At 58.8% G+C, this 18426-nt stretch overlaps 8 protein-coding genes across 8 annotated transcripts; 3 read left to right on the forward strand and 5 right to left on the reverse strand.

Moving 5' to 3' along the window:
- Window positions 1–895: 895 nt before the first annotated feature.
- On the forward strand, window positions 896–1261 carry BXZ73DRAFT_105139 (uncharacterized protein; the record flags this gene model as incomplete). The annotated part of the gene is made up of 3 exons (XM_048016150.1): window positions 896–912; window positions 966–1000; window positions 1059–1261. The coding sequence occupies 3 exons, from the start codon at window positions 896–898 to the stop codon at window positions 1259–1261; spliced, it is 255 nt and encodes an 84-aa protein (XP_047874036.1).
- Window positions 1262–1395: 134 nt separating this feature from the next.
- On the forward strand, window positions 1396–2536 carry BXZ73DRAFT_105140 (uncharacterized protein; the record flags this gene model as incomplete). The annotated part of the gene is made up of 6 exons (XM_048016151.1): window positions 1396–1426; window positions 1484–1578; window positions 1641–1726; window positions 2096–2147; window positions 2199–2230; window positions 2287–2536. 6 exons carry the CDS (start codon window positions 1396–1398, stop codon window positions 2534–2536), a joined length of 546 nt encoding a protein of 181 aa, XP_047874037.1.
- A 1224-nt stretch (window positions 2537–3760) lies between these two features.
- On the reverse strand, window positions 3761–5026 carry BXZ73DRAFT_92168 (extracellular GDSL-like lipase/acylhydrolase; the record flags this gene model as incomplete). Its single annotated transcript, XM_048026267.1, has 3 exons — window positions 3761–4415; window positions 4445–4483; window positions 4545–5026. The coding sequence occupies 3 exons, from the start codon at window positions 5024–5026 to the stop codon at window positions 3761–3763; spliced, it is 1176 nt and encodes a 391-aa protein (XP_047874038.1).
- Window positions 5027–6292: 1266 nt separating this feature from the next.
- Window positions 6293–7586, reverse strand: BXZ73DRAFT_52836 (uncharacterized protein; the record flags this gene model as incomplete). Its single annotated transcript, XM_048020882.1, has 2 exons — window positions 6293–6773; window positions 6826–7586. 2 exons carry the CDS (start codon window positions 7584–7586, stop codon window positions 6293–6295), a joined length of 1242 nt encoding a protein of 413 aa, XP_047874039.1.
- Window positions 7587–8542: 956 nt separating this feature from the next.
- On the reverse strand, window positions 8543–10312 carry BXZ73DRAFT_105143 (Metallo-dependent phosphatase; the record flags this gene model as incomplete). The annotated part of the gene is made up of 12 exons (XM_048016152.1): window positions 8543–8693; window positions 8741–8810; window positions 8866–8988; window positions 9040–9098; window positions 9157–9313; window positions 9375–9416; window positions 9468–9486; window positions 9539–9676; window positions 9728–9816; window positions 9871–9902; window positions 9952–10087; window positions 10246–10312. 12 exons carry the CDS (start codon window positions 10310–10312, stop codon window positions 8543–8545), a joined length of 1083 nt encoding a protein of 360 aa, XP_047874040.1.
- A 589-nt stretch (window positions 10313–10901) lies between these two features.
- On the forward strand, window positions 10902–12157 carry BXZ73DRAFT_92171 (scavenger mRNA decapping enzyme; the record flags this gene model as incomplete). Its single annotated transcript, XM_048026268.1, has 8 exons — window positions 10902–10959; window positions 11020–11186; window positions 11247–11339; window positions 11392–11491; window positions 11521–11600; window positions 11630–11828; window positions 11886–11980; window positions 12032–12157. The coding sequence occupies 8 exons, from the start codon at window positions 10902–10904 to the stop codon at window positions 12155–12157; spliced, it is 918 nt and encodes a 305-aa protein (XP_047874041.1).
- Window positions 12158–12651: 494 nt separating this feature from the next.
- On the reverse strand, window positions 12652–14795 carry BXZ73DRAFT_105146 (cytochrome P450; the record flags this gene model as incomplete). The annotated part of the gene is made up of 11 exons (XM_048016153.1): window positions 12652–12720; window positions 12747–12980; window positions 13028–13127; window positions 13185–13388; window positions 13441–13507; window positions 13566–13822; window positions 13888–14069; window positions 14132–14273; window positions 14358–14440; window positions 14505–14602; window positions 14654–14795. 11 exons carry the CDS (start codon window positions 14793–14795, stop codon window positions 12652–12654), a joined length of 1578 nt encoding a protein of 525 aa, XP_047874042.1.
- A 1903-nt stretch (window positions 14796–16698) lies between these two features.
- BXZ73DRAFT_105147 (uncharacterized protein) lies at window positions 16699–18120 on the reverse strand (the record flags this gene model as incomplete). Its single annotated transcript, XM_048016154.1, has 5 exons — window positions 16699–17103; window positions 17156–17320; window positions 17374–17535; window positions 17596–17717; window positions 17778–18120. 5 exons carry the CDS (start codon window positions 18118–18120, stop codon window positions 16699–16701), a joined length of 1197 nt encoding a protein of 398 aa, XP_047874043.1.
- Between the last annotated feature and the right edge of the window lie 306 nt (window positions 18121–18426).

Here is an 18426-nt window from a genome sequence, read left to right on the forward strand (position 1 = left end):
ACAGTCAATTGGCAGTGGCGCGCAACACCACGGAATTGGGTCGCGGCAGCAGAGATAGATCTCTCGACCCTGGTCAATCTCGCCGCTCGCGGGATACTTACTCCTAACCAACGGTATAAGTAGCTGCGATGTCACGCAGCAGTCAACTAGTACACTAGTACGAGAACGCGAACGCACGTCTGTGTCCATTTGGCACATGCTCGCTTCCGTCAACTGCCACCTTGGGTGAGCAGCGACGATGACGCGCCGTCGGAAATACTCCCCGTGCTTGGATGAGCTAGCCTGCCGCGAAGCTCGATCGCGGGAGCTGAGGGCGACGTTGCTCCCGCAGCCGTCCGTCGTGCGCGTGGTCTCAAGATCTCAGCACGACCAGGCGCGACCTAAACGTACCTTCAAATCGATCGCAGCCCGAGTGCTAGTGTTTGTAGTCGGGACTTGGCATGAAGGCAGGCGGCTCAAGAAAGCCGAGGGCACGTGGCAAGCAGCTGATGCGGAGGCTAGCGACGATTCAAATATTCATTCTCGGACCACGACGTGCTCCCCGGGCCCCCGCAACGGAGCTGTCATGTCTGTCTCGACTCTGCCCATCGTTTCATTTGATCTCCGCTTAACTCGCTCTCAACACTGATGACGTGCAGGGAAGCAAAAAATCGGCCTACTCAATGCACCCTTTACACCTTCTCCGCGCCGACGTCTCCATGAGACAATCTCCAACTTAGGTCAAGTCAACTTACTCGCCCCTGCTCAGTGCTCAAAGAGTTTCGGGTCCGCAACGGCGTGAAGGCCCGGGTATAAGAAACCTCTGGTTCTCGGTCGCAGACATACAGAACACCCACATGACGCTTACACCCTGCTCTCCAGCCCTAGCTTCACCTCGTCAACGCCGGTCGCAGCTATGGGCAGTCACCTCACGTACGTAGTTGTTCATGGTACCGCGACCTGGCGCGCTCAGGGACGCGAGGCAGCCTTCAGGAACAATGGGTGGCGGTCGGAGCCATGGGTGGGTGGTACACCTACAGTGCAGATTAGAAGTGTCTAACGCCTTGTCTTTTTCCCAGCCGTCGTCAGCTACGACCACATCCTCACACTGGATCGCGAGATTCAGTACATCTGGAGGAGGAAGATCACGGGTGCAAGCGCGACCTACGTCGTCATGCGTTGCTCCTCGTTGGCCGCCACCGTCTTCACCCTCCTCAATTTCTTCTCTTGGCCGGGCAAGTCATCACCAGTGAGAGCCTTCGCGTGCCTCGACAGAATCTAGACGCCTCACCCCCTTGACCCGGTAGAAGTACGCACCCAGCTGCGCCTGTTCGCGCCTCAGCTCGTTTGCAGTGCGCACACTGATCTGCGTTATCGCCCCACAGGTGTGACGCTATCACACTGGCTTATTCTGCAATGGCTGCGGTCGTCATCATGTCCTCCGCGGGTGGGTCCTTGCGTCGAAAGTTGAGTTCTGCCGATGGCTAATCACGATATGCCGTAGTGTTCTCGTCATTGCGAGCGTACGCGCTGTGCCAACGCAAACGCACCTCCTTCCTCGTTCTCGCACTGGGGTCTGCGAACGCCGTTCCCTCGGTTGTGAGCGCTCCCATTCTTTCTTCCAACTGACTGCGTCCAGCTCAACCCTGGGCTCCGCTCAGTTTGGGGCGATCAAGACTCGGGCCACACTCAACAACATCGACGCCGCCTGCGACGTGGATTACTCGCAATTTCTGTCCTTCCGCAAGTGAGCGGCCAAGGCGTATCGTGAATCAAACCTGGGCTGATCAACTTCTTATACAGTGGTCTGTCATCGCTTTCTCCCTCGGTAGACGTTTCTTGACTTACACCAAACAGAGATCATCATCGGGCGTTCCTGCGGGGTTGTCTCCGACCTTCTGGTTCTTATCTTGACATGGAGACATGCAAGTCCGTGGCGAGTATTTGGCGGACGCCAGAGTTACCGTCACGACAGCCTTTTTCAGAATGGTAACCACGTTTTGTTGGGTCATCGAGTCCGTCCGTTGACACATCCAACATTGTAGGTGTGCATACTTCGCGTGGGCCATACGTCTCTCCGCCTTATGCTCTCGTCGTTCACATCTTATGCTTCCAGTGCACTGCTCGCTATGAACGTCGTCAACCTCGCTTTCATCAACAACGTTAAGGTGACACGCTTGATACCTCCCCACAGCACGAAGCTGATGTCACATGTCTAGCTCTTGTTTATTCTCGTCGGTGGGATCGCCGCGTGCGTTTTCCCGCTACCACGCTCCAAAAACCCCTGCTAATGATGCCCCGGTGCAGCACGACGGTGCTCTTGACCTGCCGCTTCATCCTCGACTTATTCGAAGCGAGCGCGCGCGGCGGCTCCGGCGCTAGCTCCACACTACGCCTCTCGGCCCTGCCTAGTTTGTGGCCGTCGCGCTCGCTCGCGGTCGACGCGGATGCCAGCTGGCGTGGCAGGACAGAAGACGGCGAAAGTGTCTGCAGCAACCCGGACGACCGCCACGGCTTCGAGCTCCAGGTGATCACTACTAGTCGGAGGGAACCATGACATCTGGAGCGACAGAGATGAACGCGCGCACTCTCACATATCGGACTAACGGGGGCATGTGGAATGTGCCTGTAAGTTATATCCCGGAGTACTTATGCATACGGTGTCTTGAAGCGTCGCAGCGATGTTTGCGGTTGTTTGTCACCACGGAATGACTGCTCAGAAGAAACGGCAGCTATATGACGTTGACTCCGTATCTGACGTGATAATCGCCTCAAATCTCAGTGCGACTGCATCGATGGCGGGCCGTTTGACGGGATCGTCCCGCGCCAAGATGTCGAGATCGTGGTGCTCCAGCCCGTGGGGATAATGCGTACTATCACTCCCGGGGTGTTTGGACAGGCAAGCGCCGACCACGAAAGTTCGATGCACCCCCGTCTCCCTCTACGTCCGATAACAATGAAATTTAAGGTACGAGTCGAGAATGTGTTCTTTTCACTATTCCGAGAGTTTTATGTCGAACCGAAAAGCCTTGCGTGAGCGGCCGTCGATTTACTTCGTCCACCCTAGTGTTTGGACATTCCTCCGAGAGCGGTCACGTTCGGGGTCACAATGCCGTGCGCTGCCGACTCAAGCCCCGCTCGGTTGGCGCCGGGGAGACGCGGGCTGCCCACTCGCCGTGATTTGCGGTAGTGCGTCGGAGTTTCAACTTATGGGCAGCAGGCGCTTTCTGTCACTCGTCTGTCACCCTCCTCAGAGACCCTCGTCTTGGACTCAGCTTCCACACCCACAAATTGTCTCGGAGAAATTTCATACATACTTTAAATATCCTCGAAACACATCGTGTAGAATATCAGAGCTTTTGCTCTTGAATTTGTGTGAGCCGAGAGGCATCAAGGTATGCTGAAATGCCACTCACCGCACCGGAGTTTGCAGATCGGAACGACATCTCCACAGAAACACACAAAACTCGATGTATAGGTAACTGAGAAGCAGTACTATCTGTGTGTAAAATCTTGTGATTATCGGTGCAAGGACGGGGCGGGGACGAGGCGCCCTTCGCGTTTGTCCAATCACTAGGGGCTGTCCAATCACCCCGGGAGTGATAGTACCAGGGTGAGCCGCGAACATCCAATCTCTTCTCCCCTCTCCCAAGATGAATTAAGTCTCACGCGACACCTTCCGAAGTACATACAGCTCGGGACTCCACGCAGCCTTCCAGATCCCGAACTGTTTTTTGTTGTGGTCGATGTTACACATAAACCTAGAACGCACCACACCCCCTCACGCAAACCCGTCCACCCCGTCGACAAACCGGTTGAAGATCTCCAGCGGGAACGCGTCCGCGATCGCGGTGTACCCGGCGACGTTCGGGTGGAGGAAGTCGCCCGAGTTGAACTCGGCCGCGAGCTGGCTCGGCGCGGCCGGGTCGCGCACGACCGCGTCAAAGTCCGCGACCGCGTCGAACCAGCCGCCGGCGCGGACGAACGCGTTCACGCGCTGGCGCGTCGCCTCGCGCACGGGGCTCGAGTACGCCTGCACGCTCGCGTTGAACCCGGGCGCGTTCATCGGGGTGATGGTCGCCGCGAAGACGGGGAGCCCCGCGGCGTGCGCGCGGAGCACGAGCTGCTTCATCGCGCCGATGATCGCGTCCCCGATCGCGGTCTGCGAGGGCTGGTCCGCGGCGGCGACCCCGAGGTCGTTCACGCCCTCGAAGAGGAAGACGAAGCGGACGCCGGGCTGGGCGAGCACGTCCCGGTCGAAGCGGCCGATCGCGTTCGGGCCGAGGCCGTCGGCGAGGATGCGGTTCCCGCCCGCGGCCTGGTTGCCGAACGCGAGGGCGCGGAGGAGGGGGTCGGGCGAGGCGTGCGCGCGCGCGAGGAGGAGGTCCGGCCAGCGGTTGTTTTTGTTGTCGTCGGAGCCGCGGCCGTCGGTGATGCTGTCGCCGACGATGGCGACGGTGTGGACGTTCGTGGCACCCACGCCTCGAGCGCGCTGATGAAGTACCTGCACGACCGTGTGAGCTTGGCCGTTCTACGCGTGCATAGACAGGTGCAACGCAACTCACCAGTGCGCAACGCTCTGTACGGAAGGCCCGGTGATATTTTCAGCAGTGACTTGGTTCCCGAACGTCATCCACGTCGTCGTCCGGCTCCCTGGGTGGCTCGTGATGGAGTTCCCGACCTGCCCGTGTGCGAGGAACATGCTGACGGTGAGCTCCGTCCCGGCCGTGACCTTGAAGTCGACCGCGTCCGAGACCGCGAGCGCGCCGTTCGGGATGTCGAACCCCGGCGAGCCACTGAAGGTGAGCGGGACGAGCGTCGAGGTGTCGATGGTGGGCACACCCGCAGCACCGCCGGCAGGGCGCGCGAGGGTGACATTCGTGACCGGCAAGTCCGTCGCGCCGAACGCGTTCGAGATCCGGAGGCGGATGCGGGTCGCGTTCGCGGTGACGTGGATCGTCTGGCGGAGGGTGGAGTTGGCGAAGACGCGCCCGGAGGTGTTGAAAGGCGGGTTGGGCAGGTTCGCGGGCTCGGTCAACTGCGGCATTGACGTCCACGCCGCGACCCAGTGGCCGTCGGGGTGGCTTTGGCGACGCCAGGTGACTCCGTGTGTGTCGGAGGCGAGCGCACAGCCAACATGAACGAGGAAACTGGCTGCGCCGAGAAATGCAAGAGAGACCGTGGGGAGGAGCATGGTGAACGGCGCGTCGACATCAGTCGGCGGCGGTTGGGGGCGCGCGCTATATACGCGTACGAGAGGCCATGAATAGGCTGCGGGCCGCTGCAGACGTCGAGGCGGCGGGCAAGGATGCTCACCGGACACTCTGCGTACGTTTCTCCGAGCCATGTCCGCGAGGGAGGCCAGGCCAGGTGACCCAGGGCCTATTGGCTCAATGCATGATCAGACTTGAGTTGAGGGCCTGGCGAGCGTGATCTTCGTGCGGAGCCCCGTCTTCGGACTAGTTTGTGTGGTCAGAAGGAGAAGAAGCAGGGGTGAACAGACGAAGTCCACCGCCCGCTACTTACATAGCGCTGCACAGGCGAATGAACCAGGAACCGCTTGCGTCTCGGGGTTGTGAAGAGGTCGGGCTCGGATCATCAAGTGATACGGAGGCCATTGGGTTGGACGGTCCGGGGGTGCACAATGCACATAGCGACATCGTCGTGGGATGAGAGAAAGAATTCGCGAGTCCGCCCTGCGCCTGCCTGCGGGCGCCCAAGCGCTTCAATGACTGTTTTCCTGATGTGCCGATCTGCAATCGTATTTGCCACCTGTTTTTCATGGGCAGCAGCCACCTTTTGAAGCCATGTTTACTCGAAGTAAGGAGTGACGCAAAGGTGTGTTGGATTGCTTGCGAACAAACAATCGCGAGCGAGCCTAGTGCTCGCTCCCGATGAGGTACAAATCAACTATGAGGAGATACGGTAACTCGGGGCATATCGAGAAGTCATGACATAGCGTGAGATTCAAAGACGAAGGTTGCAGATGCAACGCAGCGTAGAAAGCACTGGGAGAAGAAGTACACAGAGAAGGGAGAACATAATAGGGTGTCGCAGCGGATGCGTATCACAGGGAGGACAGTGAACGGCGGGTAGGGTGGGGATAAAGTGAGGTGGGTGATGTGAGGAGGTAAGGTGAGGTAGGTAGTTGAGGGTGGATAGGATGTGGTGTCGCAGGATAGGCGGATACGCGAGAAAACAAAAGGCAGGCGAGGTGTAGCTGCGGACAGCAAGGAGGACGAGGAGGATCATAAGGACATACGGCATAACCCTGCATAGCACCAGAACTTCATCGTAAGCATCTTCAAACGCATCACTTGCGGACGGGACCCAACGCCCGCTTCACGGGATCGCTGCGGTCCTTCTCCGGGAGCTTGGGATGGACGCTGCTGTCACGGCTGCTTGACCTGGTCCGAGGGGCCTCGCCGTCAGCGAAAACACCCTTGCGCATGCGGGCGTTGATTCGCTTGGCCATAGCAGCAGCCATGGCGCCATCGTCCACTTCGGGTACCGCGTTGGAAGGTCCGGCAGCACGGCTGCCGTCGCTGGAAGTCGAACCAGCTCTGCGGACACCGGCCGCGGGAGTGGGAGAGGCTGGTTCTGGGACTGCCGCACGGGCCCGCCGGCGGTTAAGGTCTGCTTTGCGAGTGCCGGGGAAGAGGAGCTTCGGGGGACACGCCTCAGAGGGAACATACTCGGGGTGGTCAACCGGGAGGTTGTCGCGCGCCTCAACTTCAGCCGCCACTTCCTCTGGTACTAGATGCGGATTCGCCATGTACATCCGAGTCCCTCGGCTATAAAGATATCTCAGCGCGTATGGGATACCGCAAGAGCCGTGTTACTCACAAGACATAAGCCAACACAGGCTTTTCAGCGTGTTTCTTGGGGGTACGTGGCTCAGGGGGGCTCAGATCCTCGCTCGTGGGGATGGGAGCCGGGGACTCGTTATTGAGGAACGGGTTGTTGGGCGAGTCCCGCACCGGAAGCTCCTTCCCCTTTTCCTTCTCCTCGCGTGGTGGGGGAGGCGTGGCTGGTCGAGGAGGGACGATAGGCGCGCGCCGCGATGGCGGCGGGGACATCAGCCCACTGTGTCCCTTCTGGAGCATGTACGGCGCAGGGGGAGGGGACGAGGAAGGCGACCGAGTGCGAGAGCGGCCGCGGGGACGCGTGGGGGCGCGATTCTTGAGCCCCTTGCGGGGTGGTTGACTGGATGAGGAGGGCTTCGCGCTCGACTCCCCCATCCAGAACGCGTCCTCGGCCGCCTTCGCGTCGGTGAGCTCCTCCGCAATCGCATCGAGGGTGAGGGTGCGCCGCTTCTTGTGGCCTACGGCGACCTCGCCTGCCTTGCTCCGCCGCTCCTCCTCGCCATCCGACTCGGGCTCTGGGACCTCTTGGTCGGATTCTTCAGATGAAGAGTCGGTGACGCGAGATCGGGAGCGACGCTTGCGCTTGTGGGTCGTTTGGGGAGGAGTGGGGGGCATCGCAGCGGTGTCCGAGTTGACGCGCCGCTTGGGGGGTGGTCTCTTCGCTGCCATAGGGGCATCGGGAACGGAGGCGGGCGCTGGGCCATCTGCAGGGGGCTTCTTCGCCGCCCGTACTCGCGGCATGGTGGAAGGAGCAGGGGACACGGCGTAGAGTGACGCGAGGTGGGTGTGGGTGGAGAGAAAGCACGGAAAAGCAAGGACGGCGGGGCAGAATGGCAACGGAGGACGGGACGACGGCCACTCGAAATCGCCCCCGAACACGGCTCATGGCCCAAACACGCGACAATACGGCCACGTGCTTAGGCCGCCTGTATTGTTCTCGCCCCCGCCTCTTGATCGTGGCACGCCGCCACTCTCTCATTGTTTCTCTATGTCGGCCTGCCCCCTCTGCAATCCGAGCTCATCGATGGAATCAGACAGGCCAGGAGCAGTTCTGTGCAAGGTAACGTCGTGCAATTGTTTGCTCAGCCTGCTTGCGTGCGTACCCCCCAACCCATAAGTTTTGCGCACCAAAGAGCCCGCTGGAACGCCGCAAGGCATAGGAAGGCTGGGTGGACGTGTGTGCGAGATGGACGATCTTGCGTCGCCTCTGTTCTATCGGGAATCGTTCGATGCTCGTCGCGGTTCTCCGACTAATTGATGCGCACATTTCGTACTGTTCGTTCACATGTATATACAACACCGTCATTCGTATATCACGATACTATCCCCTCGCCACCCTCTGCGCCCACACTTACCGCACATGGCCCTACTTGTCTTGTCGAGTGAGGCCGAGAGTCCGACTCGCCTTCTCGGACCTGGTGGATTGTGATCGGAGCACCTCGACCCTACGCACCACCGCGTCATTCCAGTCCATCAGAGAGCGTGCGGGGAAGTGCGCCTGGGGGCGGCTCCTCCGCGACCGCCACACGCCAGGACGCGCAGGAGAGGAGGGCCAGGGTGCCGCGCACCGTAGGCTTGGGTCGCCCGCGTCGAGGGCGACGGCGGACGCGCCAGATAATGACTCCATCGTGAACGAGATATGAGCATAAACGGAGTAAAGAGTGACAGTAGGACGAGTAGCATCGTCGGATGTATCCTCAATTGTAAGACGAATCCATGATGATACGAGCATGGGTATCACCCTCCTGCATCCGAATCCAAGTCTCTGGTCCAACGCTCGGGTTGGGCGAGCGGAAAACGATGTTCCGCACGCCGTGGCCCCAGCCAGTGCCGCTGTACCCACCGTATCTGGAGAACTGTAAGCACTCCGACAAAGGTTAGAAGCCATGACTTACCCAGAATGCTTGTCGAAGCAGAAGATGACATTCTTGGAAGGCTCGCGTTTGCACCACTCATTGCCGTGGTCTTGGCAGATATCGCTGTCAGTCTGTGTTCAGAGCGAATCAAATACAGGGCCTACCATGACCCGAGATGACACCGTGAAGGTTCTTGACTTCAGCATTAAGCGCGTCCCAGAACGGATCGTCCGCCCCGGTACCCAGTCCTTGAGTTGACTGAGTGGAGCCAGAGCCAAGCTCATCAGCTGCAAAAGACATCAACATACTAAGCCAGGTACAAGGAGGAAAGGCCTGACCGTTAAGACCAGGGTCCTGAGTGCTGTTGAGGTTCTCCTGAAGATCTTGAACGACATGACTGGATGTAACGCAGTGTTAGAACGATAGTCTCGTCGGCAAACTGGCGACGAACTTACGGGGGTATGTGGACAAACGCGAGAGAGCCTCGGTTGACGCTCTCGGCCGGGCCCCATGCAGCGTCCATGGCAGCAACGTTGAGCTTAATCCAATCAGCCACATTCTCGTCCACCCAGTCCGGCACCTGCGTGGAGTTGACTCCCTCAGTGAATCCACCTGCAGAGAACGGAGAGATTAGATATGGACAAGTGCGACATGAAAGAAAGGAGCCACTTACTGCGAGAGTCAAAGAACCAAAGGATGAGTGAGGGACTCGAATCTATGTCGCATGTTAGGGGTTGATGAGAGCAGCTTTGCGGCCTCTACTGACCAGTTTTTGTCGTGTATACCTTGCATGCGGCGAATGAGCGGAAGGCTAGCGGCCGGTGAGACACGACTCACAGGAACCCAATAGGTGCCAGGTCCATATCCCTCCCCATCAGCCCAAGTTGGAGCGAAACGCGTGTGACTGAGAGGTGCAACCTTCAGCTCCCGCCTGATTTCCTCCGAATGGGTGATGTTGACACTGTTATCGTGGTTCTGTCATAGTGATCTCAGTTTAGCAGGGGAGGTTGCCGTGGAGATGCTTACTCCATGGGTGGACGAGAAGGGGATCTTGAACGAATTGAGAGGGGCAACAATCGCGTCAATGAGTGTTGTCGAGTTCTCGCGGAAGGTGTCTGAATGCAGTGGTGAGGCCAGGAAGAGGGAAGAAAGTAAGTCGCGCTACTTACTCTCGCCCGTAATCAAGTCCCCGTTCAGCACGCTGAAATAATAGTGAACAAGACGCCTGCTCAGGTGTACGTGCCACTCACACGTAATCCGGTGCTTCAGAGGAGAGCACTGTGTTCATGAGCGTCGTGCTGTTGATGTCCTGGATCGGGCCCCAGTCGTCCCAGGGGTTCTCGCCATAGTGAAGGTCGGAGAAGACGGTTATCTTGAATGTGCCGTCTCCCGAAAAGTCAGGCGCGGCAAATGAGCGTAGGGGTCGAGATCGACCGGGTCACTCCGCGAGTCGGTTCTAACGGAATTGACGCGAAGAGCTGAGCGATTGTCGAAAAACTCTCTCTCAGTGGCGTCGCAGATGGAGATAAGGCGCGTAGACCCACCTTGCGGCAGAGGCGACGCCAAGACAACAGGACTCGCTGCAACAAGCGCGACGAGGATTGGCAACATCTCCGAGGCGTCGAAGGGGTCCGACGAGGATACGGGGTGCGAGGCGTTGTAAAGACAGGGAAGGGTCGAACGTGCGTGGGGGGAGCAAGCAACGTTGCCAGATGAGAAGAGAAGCGCTGCAAGGACGGGGACCGTATGGTCGACGGCTTCGCAGACGTTGAGACGGGGAGCCGACTCCGACTTCGTTGGGCCTTTATGCGGCTCCTACGCCGAGAATATGCAATGCATTGAAAGCACACCTGACGAAATGTGCTAGCAAGCGACTCCGAGCACTAAGCTAGCCTCAGCGCCCCGCCGCTTCAAATTCATGCTGTTGACAGAAGACTTGCTCACGTCCTTCGCAGAAGACTGCTTGCGTCGCCAGGGGAATTGGCGTCGTACAGACAGAATTGGGTAGGCTGGTGGTGAATGAGAAGGTTGTGGTGGAACAAAACGCACAACGGAGGCCGCAAGAGTGCGCGTATTGGCGCCTGACAGCCCCGCGCGCTAGCAGGGCTAATCGAGTTGTACAGCCTGCCGCCAAGCTATGCTCCGTACCACGTCCATGCCGAACTTCCCGACCTCGGAGGAGCCACCCACCTAATCAGCCATGATAACTAGTGTCACTGCTATTCAGAGGTTCCAGCTCGAGCGGGTCCTCAATGAAGGTCAGTCTCTCAGGATCGTCTCGATCAAATGTTGCGGAGCATGAAATGACCTCCCCTCAGATCCTATAACGCATGCCCTCACGCTGCTTGGTCAGCTGCCTATTGGCGACTCGGACGAGTCCGCTACCGCGATAGTCCGCATCGAGAAGACTGCTCTCTCTGGAGAGTCCGCAGGAAGCCTGCTGTCGGGAATTCCGACCACGCGCATGATAGAAAGCACTGACATCGTAAGTGTCTGCCAACCTACACATACAGGGAAACCGAATAATGACTTTGCCGTTGTGCAGTACTCATGGTTCTTTGGGTGGCTGGCCAAGGGGCCGGACCCCGACGTCAAGATCAACATCATTCATCCCGCCACGGAGGTACACATCCGGAAGGTTAGTACTCCGGCATCTTTTCCCCGACAGAATCGTATGAACCCTGCCGCAGTACTCCAGGCAGGATCTCATGATGGTCCACGAAACGCCCGACTTGTACGATCGGATTGTCAAGCCGTACATCACTGCTTTCCCGCCATCTCGACCCAATGGTCAGTACACCGCTTGTTAGCCTTCGTAGCACTCAGTCAGCGACAGGGTCGAACACATCCTGGCGGAACGTCGAAGAGAGAAAGTTCTCTTCGTGATCCCTCTCCGGAAGTGGGATACCTATCCTACCCGACATGAAGTGGGATCTTACGACGATCGGCTCGCTCTACCTCATGGCGATCACCTTCAACCGCAACATTCGCAGCCTCCGTGACCTCACGAAGGCGCACATTCCGATGCTCACCAGCATCCGTCGCGAAGGAGCGCGCGTAGCGCAGGAGAAGTGGGGTCTTGCTTCGGGCTCTTTGCGGATGTTCATCCATTACCAGCCCTCGTACTGTATGCACTCGACAGGGAATGTGTCCATAGGTCTTACGCTGATCCTCTTTCGCCTAGACCACTTCCATGTGCACATAGTCAACGCGAACTATGTAGGTCTACTGGGGATGTCGGCCGGACAGGCTCATCTACTTGACGACGTCATTTCTCTGGTGCGTTGTTGCATTCAGCAAGGGCGACGCGCATTAACCCCAACTGTACAGCTCGAATGCAGTCCGGACGATGGGCCGTCGATCTTACAGAAGATGACGCTGACTTACAACCTCGGAGACCAGCACGGGCTCTATGAGCCGATGAAGGCCGCACAGCAGGAGCTTGGATGGTACTGATCGTGGGGGGAAGGTTTGTGCCAGAATGCTCCCGCGACGGCCACGGTCAGGAATGCGCTAACACCATGCGTAATTTCCGCAGACAACATGGCCGGCCACGGCTGACATGTACCTGTAGCCCGCACCGATGAATATATAACAATATACAGTATGGTTGCACAGCAGCGCACTACTATCCGAACACTCTGAACTATCACGTGCAAGGTCTATACCACGCATCTTGTTCAATCCATGTCGTCGTAAGGAGATACTTCTGCATTTACTACACTACATTATACGCCGTACTAGGTCTTCGGCCGGAGCTAGAGAAGAGGCTGTAAGTACACGTATGTACCCACGACACCCGTGGTTACTTGAACTCGTCAGATGTCGGAGGTGCGATCCCCGCAACAAACAGAGAGGACATACACAACGAAGAGAGCTTTTCAACACGCCAAAGCCAAGCGGACGGGAGAGCGCAGATAGTTCATAAATACGCGTCGGCGACGCAGCGCTCACTTGCGCCCGTGCAGCAGCGAGAGTCTGAGCGGCATGCACGGCTCGCCGTCGCCGATGCTCGGGTACTGCACCCCGGCAAAGTTCCACTGACGGGCGCGGCCGTGCGCTCGAACCGGAAGCGCTGGAGGAGCGCGTAGAGCACGACCTTGGCCTCGAGCTGCGCGAACTTGAAGCCGATGCAGCTCTTGCTCCCGCCGATGAAGGTCATCAGGTGCGAGTACACGCCCGGGATGCGCGCGGCCTCGACCGCGGCGGGGACGGGCGCGAGCCAGCGCTCCGGCCGCCAGACTGCGCGTCCGGGCCCCACGTCGCCGGGTCGCAGTTGCTCGAGAGGGTGTCGATGAAGAGCCGGGAGTTGGCCGGGATGGGCACCGCGTCGGCGAGCGTGCCGTCGCGCATCCGGATTGGGGTCGAAAGCGGCATCACGACGTCGGTGACCGTCCGGCGCAAGAGGGTGGTCACCCCGGGGGAGCTGCGAGCGTAGCCGGTGAGCAGATCGCACGGGAAGGGAGGGGGGAAGGAGACGTACACGCGGAACGTCTCGCGACAGACGGCCTCGAGCAGCGGAAGCGCCATCAGGTCGTCGAACGAGATCTCGCCGTCACCGTACTGCTCAGAAGCGCGCATGACCTCTTCGCGCAGACGCTCCTGCACGTCAGGGTGTTGCGCGAGGAGCTCCAAGATGCGCGCGAGCGTGTTCGCGGTGGTGTCCATACCGGCTAGGATCATCGTGCTGTTACACGGTCAGCGCCTCGTCGCACAACCAGCACAATGACGTCACGTACGAGACCTGCGCAATAAGCTCGTCGTCCGGCAGCTTATCTTCCTCCGACGCGAGCATGTTTGCGCGCACTGGAAGCACACATGTCAGCGACCACGGTGCGCGAGCAAAATGATGCAAGCAACTCACGCAGGATGCTCATGACATCCTTCCCCTCGCCGACCTGCTGCTTGAGAGCCTCGTCGCCCTGCGAAAGCGCCGTGCTCTTCTCCTTGAAGATCTCGACCGAGCGTGCGTGCATCACATCTGCGATCTCCGTTAGCCGGCGAACCGTGCTGTTCTGAGTGCCGATGAACTCGACGAGCTTGCGCTTGAACTCCTTCGAGCCCATCCATTCCGTGTAGGGCAGAATGAGACGGCTGACGAGTGTTTGCGCGAGCTGCGGGCTGCGTCCGGAGTTTCAGTCATTGGGGGGAGGGCAGGCGCACGGCGCACGGGAGAACGGACGCACAAGAAGTCCTTGACCGCGTTCGCGAATGCGTCCGGGCGGTCGCTCGTGAGCGGGTCGAACGAGTACCCGAGGCCGGCCTGCCCGAGCACCTCGAGCGTCGTGCGGCCCATCCACCCGAGCATGTCAATCTCGGGGGCCGAGCACTCCGCGACCTCGACGCGGCTCGTGATTGCATCGCATGTCTAACAAACGCGCGCGCGGACGATCAGCGCGGCGCTCCGGAGGGCCACCACGGAGGACGTACCTTGTGAACGACGGCAAAGAAGAGGGGCATCATGTCGCGCAGGTGCTTGGTGGAGAAGACTGGGTTGAGCATCTTGCGCTGGCGTCTGTGCTGGGTGCCTTTGATGGAGAGGAGACCGGGACCAAGCATGAGCAGGAAAGACCTGCGGGCGCGCGCGGTGAGCACAGGCATGCACAGACCCGGGCGCGCGCACGCAAGAAACATGGGGTGCGGGATGTACACTCACTCGTTGGGCTCTTCATAATTGTCCATGTCCTTGATGAAGATAGCGTGCATCGCCTTGGGGTCGGACACGCTGAGCCACTTGCTCTGTGCACCGGAAAGCGGAGAAGATGTGAGGATGCGCGCAATAGGAAGTCAACGCAAGACGGACCCCTGCGATACCTGGGATTGTCCAGACGTGCCCATAGCGTTGGTTCATCCCCTGACGGTACGCCCAAGGCTGGCGGGCGAAGAGCTTGCCGAAGTCGCCTGGAAGAAGAGGTGGGTATGTGCGCGTGATTTTGAATGGGGAGGGCGTACCTCTAAGCCATGAGTCGGGGGCTGGTCCAGGGACGTTGTCGAGGGGAGAACGGGTAGTGACTTTGCGGAAGACTAGGAATGCGGCGTAAGCAGCCACCGCGTAGAGCGTCGTCTGGCCGACGGAGCCGTCGAAGAGGGCCATGAAAGGAAGACACTAATAGAGAAGGGAGCGTGGTCTCGCGTAGGAAGGGACGGGCGGATGGGGATTGCAGGCACGGGGGACGACGGGGTATATATGCGAAGATGTCGCGACGATGGCTTCCGATCGAGTCGTCTTCCGCGAGCGTTATCCTGGTGGAGTAAGCTTCGCGCCTGCTGCCTGATGGTCTCGCACGGAGAGTCCTGGCCTCCGCGTGCAGGCGCAGCCCACCGCTTGTCCTCTATTCTCACTAGTCGCCCACAATCAGGACCACCACAGCGCCCGCAAACGCAGGGTTGGCCTGATCGAAAGAAGCACGGCGATTCCACGTCGCCGACAGCGGGCGGTATTTGTCGAGAGCTCTATCGGCGCACCTTGGCCATCCTGCTCTCATAGCACGCACGATAAAACGTTCTCGTCCAAGTCCACCACCAGACGTGTCCATTCCGGTGCACCGCCCGTGCGGGACTTCCACCGCGAGCGCTGTCCCGAGTGCTGGAACTGGGGTGGTCGGGCGAGAGTGCGTTGGAAGCGGAAAAGCGGACGAGTGAGAGCAGGGATTATTTGCAACGGAGAACGCGCCGTGCCGTTCCACATCTTGGCGCCCAAGTTTTTCGATCAAACATATTTCATCAACTGCTACGGAGTACATGAAGCTTGAAGAAATATCCGCGAGACTTGCGTTTCGTAGAGCGCCAGGGACACTGAATTCGCATTGAATATTTGAATCCCGGATGTCGACATGTTCCGTTCGGCGTGTAAGAGGCAACAAGGGCGCCCCAATCCGGCGACTCCTCTCCGTCCACGACCGAAGTCCGAAGACCGAAGCGGGCGCCTGCTACGGTCGACGAGCAGAGCGCCCGGACCGAGTGCAGACCGAAGGGCGAGGCGCCGCGGCACGTGAACCCGCCGCATACGCCCGACCGAGGCGACGAAGCCTGAGGCCTTGAGGCCTGAAGGCGAGTCGCGACGTGCGCCGGGCCTGGGTGTGCAAGGGAACGGGGACAGACGGACGCGCGCGGAGAGATTCCCCTGGCCCCTTTTCGACGGTCCGCCGAAGGCGGACCACCCTCGACACCACCGTATTGTCTAAGAGGCCGGGACCGGGAATCGCATGTGATTGTGGTTGCGCACCCGTCGCCCGATGCCAACGGAAACCGAGTGAATTACATAGAGCGGGGGTTATACACATCATCATCTTTCGTACAGAACGCCAACGCGCCATGATATATGACGCCTCGTCTGCGTATCGCACGGACGGAGCGGCGCATCGGATTTCGTGGGAGAGGTTTTCGCATGTGTGTACACTGTACACTGTGGAGAGTAAGGACGTCACCGGTCAGCACTGGAAGAGAGAGATGGCGATTCAGCATATGTCCCAGAACGAACGGCGACGGAAGCCGGTAGAACAGAAGGTGACAGAGGTACCTCCAGCAGATCCACACAGCCGACCAACGAGGCTGTCGTAGTACCCCCTCACCCGCCGATATGGCATCACGCCCGGAGAACTCGCGACTCGTCGTCTGACCATCCCGCCCGAGCCCACTATAGTAACTCATAAGTCACAAATAAGAAAGTTCTGGGACTGCACCCTCAGCCATGATCTGGACGAGTTCATGCGCAGGCGGAGCTTCCCCGGGAGGCAGGTCGCCTGTGCGTGTGTCGTACCATTGAGCATCTGGAGCGAAGCATTTCGCTAGGCGGTACTATAATGGTGCGTTCGTTAGGCGGTCCACACAAGTTACCAGACATTATGCGTCATCGTTCATTCATCTCTCGCCACACGAAGAAGTGCACATGCACTGCGACTCCTTATGCAACGCGATTCAATATGCCATACGTAGTAAGTATATCGTCGACTACCAAGCAGGGAGAGCTTGCTCGCCCGCGAGCACGTAGGACTCCTTCATGGCGGGCTCAGCGCTGCGGTAAGAGATGCTCTTAGCTCCATCATCAGAAAAGGATCTTCATCGACCACATGCGCCATGAAAGCTGCTCCAGTGGGAGCTATGTGGGCGGCAGCTCCGGACCTGTATTGTGTTTTCCCCCAAGAGATGCAGAGTGCCCGGAACAGCTTCGTAGCGCCGCTGAGGTGCATCACATGCGCAAGTGCACAATGCATTCGCAGCAGCTCGGGGTTGGGTACGGCCCTGAGCAGCCGCTTGGGAGTACCTGGCACGTCCTGTCGTCCATCGGATGACGTGCTGAACTCGGTGCTGTGGTCCACGAACGTGATGTGCGTGTGAATGGAGCGGTACCCTCGGTATCGTTCATTGTCCGACATGTAGCAGACCTCGTAGCGATCGGGCGTCTTCAAAAAGTGAGATTCATGCAAGCTGCTGGCGGTCTGAAGTATCACGTACCTCTGTAGCCTTCAGGCACCAGCTGAAATCATTGAAATCGTCCTGAGGTTCCAACCCTAGCGAAAATGCGTTCTGCGGATCATCTGTGTCGTTAACGATGGTGTGAAGAGAGTCTGCTATCTCGCAATAGTCGCCCAAGACTTTCAAGGTGATATCCAGAGATTTCTAGCATGGCGCGTTTCCAGGAGTGCGTACAGGGAGCAGAGACGATGACTCACCTGAGCATCAGTCGACCCTTGGTGAGAGGTTGCTACCTCATGCCTGAATATGCGCGCTACCTCCACAGTGATCGTCCGAGTGGCGTCCTTTAAGACTACTTCCGGGGCACACTTGTGGATAAAACCGGTAAAGCAGCACTTATAACTGTCGCGGGCCAGAATCTAAGGAACTCTCGGATGAACACTCTTCTGGGCACCAGCGGATGGTCTGGAGGTACTCACGGATTCCCTGAAACGGTGCGCCTTGTATCTCGCCTCATCTGCTGCAGTCTTTGGTGTGGTGGGAGTCCAGGTTTGGTGCCGGTAACGATAGCGTTCGATATCCATGTAAGCCTGCACGGCGACTACAACACCCAGTGTCAGCCGAAGGAAGTGAACAGATTCGGAACGTACAGAGTACCCACAAGGCCAGAGCATATGCGCCATCCATGTCGTCGCTTGCTTCTCCAGAGCCGTCGCCAGACGTTCTTCTCTTTCGTGTTCGGGGTGCTCGGCTGCCTCCGCCGCACACCTGCAGATAGTAGCTGAGACATATATGCGTCCGCTCTTGAGCTCGAGTAGGTCGGCGGTAGCGTACATGGCGGCGAACATCGAGTGGGTGGTGTAGAATTCGCGCACATGGGGAGGAAGCACACGGTCGACGATTCTGCTCACCCAGTGAGGGTTGTTGTATACTTCAAAATGAGGTAGCAGAAGCACGTCAAGGTACTTCTTCGCGTCGTCGTCAGAGGAAATTTGAAGCATCATTGTAGTCGAGTCGATGAAGGTATGGTCAAGAGAAAAGACAACGTCTCGGAACGAACCCCCGGGAGGAGAAATGAACAATAGCGCCTGGGTCTTGGACTTGCGAGAGCTTCAGTGTTGGTGCTGTGGCGACACGATGACACAGAGTAGAAAGGTCCGGGTTGCGGGACGGAGTCGGTGGCAGCCCAATAATGCCTGACGTTATGCGTTGAAGGGATCGGGACCGCGTGCCATGAAGAAGCGGCGGCCTGGGGCGCGCCGGCGGGCAGGGTTGACGCTGCAGCGTGCTGGCGAACTTCCGACCCTAAC

The sequence above is a fragment of the Epithele typhae genome (assembly GCF_022376455.1).
Source record: "Epithele typhae strain CBS 203.58 chromosome Unknown BXZ73scaffold_61, whole genome shotgun sequence".
Taxonomy (NCBI): domain Eukaryota; kingdom Fungi; phylum Basidiomycota; class Agaricomycetes; order Polyporales; family Epitheliaceae; genus Epithele; species Epithele typhae.